This window comes from Histoplasma capsulatum, genomic scaffold (assembly GCF_000149585.1).
Source record: "Histoplasma capsulatum NAm1 scaffold_12 genomic scaffold, whole genome shotgun sequence".
Taxonomy (NCBI): domain Eukaryota; kingdom Fungi; phylum Ascomycota; class Eurotiomycetes; order Onygenales; family Ajellomycetaceae; genus Histoplasma; species Histoplasma mississippiense.
This window is the reverse complement of record NW_001813971.1, coordinates 777,886-784,192: the sequence shown is the minus strand read 5'-3', so window position 1 is coordinate 784,192 and position 6,307 is coordinate 777,886. Positions and strand designations below refer to the sequence as shown.

The window sequence follows — 6,307 nt, the reverse complement described above, 5'->3', positions numbered from 1 at the left end:
AGAGTTTACGCCGGCCGATCCGTGTCAGAGCGAGGAATAGGCACAGCGTGTTCCAAGTCTGTGCCAGGGCACCAGAGATACCGATAATCATTAGCGAACGTGAGGTGGAGAAGCCCAGAGTCGCATATAGGCGGGGGCCATAAAATTGGATTACATTGACACCAGAGCATTGGGTGAAGGCCTGGATTCCGGCTGCGAGGAGGATGCGGCGGCGCCAACTTGGGTTTTTGAGAAGGATGTCGCGCCAGGATTTCGAGGATTCGCGCTGTTCGATGGAGATGGTGTCGCATATTTGTTTATACTCCTGCTGGATGAGTGAGGTATTGGAATGTGCGCGGGTTGAGTGTAATCGGACGAGGGTGTCATATCCGCGCTGGGATTGGCCATGCTCGATAAGCCAGCGCGGTGATTCAGGGAGGAATAAGGCTCCAACAACAAGAAGTAGAGCAGGAAATGCTTGGAGGCTTAGAGGGAAACGCCAGGAGAAGGAGTACCTCGCATGGGAGCTGCCGAAGCCAACCCATTGCTGATATATAATGTTAACTTTGGAATATGCGAGGACTTTGGGCTAGCAGTACTTGTAGCTATGGTACGTTGGCTCGATGGGAGGAACTTGATGCGCCAGAGACATACCGCAATGAAGAAGCCCCATCCAATCATCCACTGTTGCATGCCACCGAGCAACCCTCGAATGCTAGGAGGAGCGATTTCGGACTATTTCAAGAGTGGTAAGTCAGGGCACTAAATACTAGGAAATCATGTTTGATTGAGAGTCACTCATTCCCATCGTTTATGCACTAAACATTAAAAACATAGCGGCACATACGCAATAAACAGGGATGGTAGCAGACATTATCCCAACGGCTACTCCGGCGGTAAAGCGCCCTACAATTAACATTGCAATTGTAGACGCTGCGCCTTGGAGACAAGCTCCTAGAGTGCCCAGGATTCCGCCAACGAAAATGACCATCCGTCGACCATGGAGATCGGATAGGTATGACACTCCAAGAGATCCAACAATAGCGCCTCCTACGAGGGAAATAATGACATTAGTTACTCTGGCTCCTTCTCAAGGCACATCGATCAGAGGATCAGAATGTAGACCAAGGTGGAATAACCGCTCACCAGTGAAAGACGAAACAATACCGCCGGTAGAGGCGTCGTTCAATTGACCCTTGAATCTCTGCACGAAGTCATCCTGGGCAATACTCGACGAGATGATACCGCAGTCGTAGCCAAAAAGAAAGGAACCCAAAGCAGCAAATGCGCAGCAAATCGTCACCAGAACGTAGGGCATAACTCTTTTCCCTTTTGTACTATACACCCGTAGCATACAACTTGAAGAAATGCCTATCCTATGTAGGATGTCAAAAATGGATCAATGGCCCTGTGCGGTCTGCCGGACTATGTTCTATCTGCTCAGTTTATGCAGTCCGGCGGCAGTTTACGGAGTCCCAGGGCCCTTCAAACTCAGGTCTTGCAATGACTGAGGTTGCGACCAACGTGCATGAAACAGTGCACTTCACACACCATGGCAGAAGCGCGTACAGGCATTCATAAAAAAAAAGGTACAGGAAAAGTGCGAATCTCGAATTTCGGGTTATATGTTGTGCTGTAACGACTTAAGACAAAGCTGACATATCTCAATTGCAAACAGACCCTATCTTATCGCACTGGATGAATTGCTGGAAGGACTAACTATCCTGTACGTGAGAGAGAGTAAACACACGAGGCAACGGGACATCCGTCGCCTCTGTCTCGAACTTTTTGCATCTTGGGCGTAAGGCTGGACGCTGCCTCCTGGAGGCTAACTAAGGCAGCCAGTCGGATAATGCCTGGTCGCGGGTTAATATCGGGTTCCAACATCACGCCGGATTTGATTCTGGCCCATGGCCCGGTGGCCAGTGCAAGCTTTTTGAGACCGGCCTGTGGGGGTGTGAAGTCTGAACTCTGAAGCTGCGCAGAGGAAGGAAGGAAAGCAAGCGCACGAGCATCCTGTTCAGCCACAGTGCCAAAAGTTTCGGTCGAAGCCCGGTGCTCGTTAACTCGTAAGCATGGAAATTCAAACATCGATGGTGGGTGTTTGGGAGCTGCAACCGTTCCATGGGATCGGGATCACTTTGATGAAGAGGTCCTCCATTACAAAATGACCGTGTTGAACTGGCATCCAGATATTTATAAATCGCGAATATGGACTAGGGAGGGGTGAAGAGCTCTGTCAATTTTTCTCCTCTCGGGATGATTCCATATCGTGTGAACCACCAACACTGCGTACGCTGCGTGGGAGAGAAGATTGCTGCTGGAAACTCCTTGATAACCTCGACAAACGCTTGAACAACGAGATGATTCAAGCCGAATTTGAAGCAGTTTCTGGCACCAACGGCGAGTGAAATAGCAATGTCAGAACTTGAAGTGAATGCATGGTATATTGTTCGAGGCCTACGATTGCAGACTCAGCCAACCTGCTTCCCGCGATTCAATACATATCACATAGCGCCAGACTTATCCCGCCCACCTCTTATGGCCAATAATTGAGACGACGAGTCAAAGGAAGCAAGCGCATGGGAACTACCCTGTCTAAAAATACCATCTTCGCCCTAAAATTTGGAACTTTCATGTGGAAATTACTATGGGCTGACCAGAGGGATCCCAACAGCTTGGTCGCCTGTGGAGATGCGGTGATGCGGTGGCCCGGTGGGCGTCTCCTTGGACGGGTATCTCTCATGCATCAAACAGGGCGCTGGATTGCATCATGCACGGCTTATGAACCACAAATGAAAGCTTCCTTGGGATCTCAACGATGCCCTCACTGTCCCTTGGTGGTTTGCATTGTCATGATGAAACAACCCGAGCAAAAATCTCGGGCTTGCACCCCATCGACATGGCTTCCCTCTTCCTCTCGCAACCAAGATGTTTTTGGGCTGGAAAGGCGTCTTCTGGTCAGCATTCATTCAAAGGATGACGAGGTACGGAGTAGGCATAAACAAAATGCCGACGACTATCGCCCGATGAGCCAATCTTGGATGTCCAAGGGATAAGGCAGTTGGAGCCTCGGGGTTTCTCGCTCCCGGCATCGAACAGCGCGATTGGGAGACTAAAAGGTGACTGCAGGGAACCCTTGTCTAGCCTACGGGGTAATCTGGGTGGCCATTGCAACATCTGTGAACCAAACTCCAGACACTCTATGACGATTTGGCGAAGAATGGACCGGAAGAGAGGCCTGACTACGTGCGAACATTCCATACTGTGTACGCAGGTAGTAAGTATCTACTGCGCACATCCACCCCAACGTCTCTTCCCACCAGCCCCAACTATCTCGATGTTGCGCATCAACACTCACCGTAGGCTACCTAGGTTAAGATCCCAAAGGCCGGAGCCTTGTTGGTGCATTTTTGAGGGGATCTCCTTTCAACATTACTGCTTTAAAAGAAGTGTAGCGGCTCAGCGAGCCGGCAGAGCGTCATTTTTCATGATATTTCATTCAAAGTGTGCAGGAACCCTGCGCCCGAGCGTGCAGGCTTCAGCGATGACCCCCGGCCTATTCCCAGAGTCTCAAAGTTGGGAAATCTGGACTAAACAAATCCGTTACCAATATGCTGGGATGCCATGCTGGCGGTTCGATTTCTCCTTGCATTCATGCCGCTTGGTTCCTCCTAGAACCCGTGCGAGTCCCAACCCAAAAGAAACGGCGTGTCTGGCAGCTTCGATGCATGGGAAGCAGAACCTCTGGAATGTCATTTTATGTCATTCTGATGCTTGAAATTGATCCGACTGGACTCTGCATTGAATTGCGAAAACCATCCGATGCGCTGGCCCCTCGGCGCGGCAGCCTATGATGGGGTGAACTTGGTGAAGAAGGTTGACTACTTGTTTGGAATCCGTTTTTAATGCCCGGTTTGCAACTACATACTTTATTAGTGGCCTGGTCCCTATCCCCTCAACCTCTTCTTTGGCTTTTTTGCTATCTTATTTTTCTGGCGAGCAGCATTCGCCATTTGTAGCTTCTTCTTCTTCTTCTTCTTCTTCTTTTTTTTTTTTTTCCTTTTGTTTCGTTTCTGTTCTTTTTGCGAATACCTTTGAGTTTTTGGGACCTCAGCTCTCACCTTGTTCTTTTTTTGTATAGTTACTAGTATCATTTATTGTCTACCGCGTTTTACAGGCCAGACTAAATTTCACGTTCGGGATTACAATCCACGCTCCAGTAGCTGTTGACTCTGGATACTCTGTCTGGATGGCTACCTCGAATCTTGAAAGTAGGAGAACCCGGTCTTCGAGCCAGTTTCCAGAAGTCGACGACCAGGTAAGCAAAAGAGGAACCCTTTACCCCACGGGTCATATATATAACTCCCGACGCAACTGATCCATGCAATTCCCTAGATATACTAATGGTTTTTTTTTTCTTTTTCCAAAAAGGGCTACCCAAGAAACCGGTAGTAACTATGGAGATAATGGGTGAGCATTCCGGTCATGACTGCCTGCCGGCCAAACCAGGGAGGGGTATTGCACAATGATAGAGACCTGTACTCCAGATCCATTTCCAGCGATGCAGAAAAGTATCTCGGGAGACCGCAAGACAACTGATTTATACATCCCAAGCCTATCTCTTACCCAATGATGACAAAGAGAACGAACGGCTAACTAGATATCCACCACGCGCTGGTGATGCCCATCATGGATGACAGACTGTTCTTCGCGCCCATTAAAACCCCCACGAAGGTCATTGATTTTTCCACGGGCTCCGCCATTTGGCCAGTGGAATTTGGTATTTCCCTTTAAAAAAAAATAAAATAGGCCCCGCTTTGACAACCCCCCTTGTAATACGCATGCTAACCCCCTGTTCGAAAAGCGGACATTTTTCCCGAATGCAAGTATGTTTTCAAAAAAAAAAAAAAAAAAAAAAAAAAAAAAAAAAAAAAAAAAAAAAACCCCTATCGAGTGCTGTCCACGGTGGATATGAAAATGAAAAGCTGATAGATATCAGGTGATTGGAAACGACCTCTCACCAACCCAACCCTCACTGTCAGTAACCGCTTTTTGTATGCCGCTCGGGCCGGAACCGAGGAAAAAATCAAAAGACGTATTATTATCCCCCTAAACTCGGCGAGAATCCCCCCCCCCCCCCCCCCGTTCTGGTTTATACTTTTCCGCCTTTTTGTTTTTTCATCCCTCTGGAGAGGCGGGTGAGGGAAAAAAGAGAAGTTACCTAATTACGCATTGTGAATGAATACGTTACTCTACTTCGCTAACCTACGCGTGCGATCCCTAGCTGCACGAAACCTGGGGGATGGGTCGAATTCCATGATTGGGACACGCATCCTTACTCCGTCGACGGATCGTTAACGGGCACCGACCTCGAGCATTACTATCACGTGGTCCTGGCCGCATTTATCAAGCAGGGGTATTACACGCAGCCCGGAAAGCATCTTGAACAGTGGATTACCGATGCTGGCTTTGTAAATGTCCATGTCAAGAAGTATCGGGTTCCGCTGGGGACGTGGGCAAAGGGAGGGAAAAATGTGCGTATCTGATATTCCCTTTTTTTCTCAGCGGAAAAGGGCAAGGAAAACAAGGAAAATCCCCCCCCCCCTCTCTCAAACAAGAAGACTATAAGGGGGAAAAAGCAAAGCAAAACAATGGCAATGCCAGCCTGCTTTCTTTCCTCTCGCCCAGCCTTGGTATTCTTCCTTTTTTGTGTTCCCCTAACTCAGCGCCCGCGCGCTAACGAGCTCCGTATATATATATATATATATATATATATATATAACAACACCATGCAGAAACGAATGGGCGCGGATAATCTCATGCAGTTCTTCGAGGCAATCGAGGGGGGAGCCATGGCGGTGATGACGCGATACGAAGGGTGGACGCCGCAGGAAGTCCAGATCCTGACGTCCAAAGCCCGCAGCGATGCCCGGAGACCCGATGTGCATGTCCTGTTCGATTTGTATGTTCTGTTTCCTTAGTTGGTTGGCCCTTACTCCCTTCCCGTCCCGTCCCCAGGGCTCTTGCATCTTCATCTTCTGCTGTTCATAATAGATGGCGAGCAAGGAAAAAATGGAGAATGAAAAATGAAAAATGAAAAATAGGGGGCCTTTATTTCCAATCTCAATGGGATACAATTACAGTCTTTGACTACTTTGACATTGACTTTGACATTGACTAACTGTGATGTGCCCTCCTTATTGTAGGTATGCAGTGGGGGGCCAGAAGCCCGAGAGTTGACAAAATAATACTGCTCGAAATGATTTTGGGCGGGAGTACAGAGAGCAGTGGAAACCCCAATTCAGCTGAATGGTTCTTGAGGGGG

The 6,307-nt window shown here is 48.6% G+C and overlaps 2 protein-coding genes across 2 annotated transcripts; one reads left to right on the top strand and one right to left on the bottom strand.

Moving 5' to 3' along the window:
- Nucleotides 1–150: 150 nt before the first annotated feature.
- HCAG_08781 (predicted protein) lies at nt 151–3,390 on the bottom strand (the record flags this gene model as incomplete). Its single annotated transcript, XM_001536409.1, has 9 exons — nt 151–373; nt 495–526; nt 634–714; nt 827–1,029; nt 1,126–1,355; nt 1,730–2,090; nt 2,276–2,370; nt 2,811–2,921; nt 3,341–3,390. The coding sequence occupies 9 exons, from the start codon at nt 3,388–3,390 to the stop codon at nt 151–153; spliced, it is 1,386 nt and encodes a 461-aa protein (XP_001536459.1).
- A 1,281-nt stretch (nt 3,391–4,671) lies between these two features.
- Nucleotides 4,672–6,222, top strand: HCAG_08780 (predicted protein; the record flags this gene model as incomplete). The annotated part of the gene is made up of 5 exons (XM_001536408.1): nt 4,672–4,762; nt 4,847–4,868; nt 5,267–5,516; nt 5,778–5,944; nt 6,189–6,222. 5 exons carry the CDS (start codon nt 4,672–4,674, stop codon nt 6,220–6,222), a joined length of 564 nt encoding a protein of 187 aa, XP_001536458.1.
- Between the last annotated feature and the right edge of the window lie 85 nt (nt 6,223–6,307).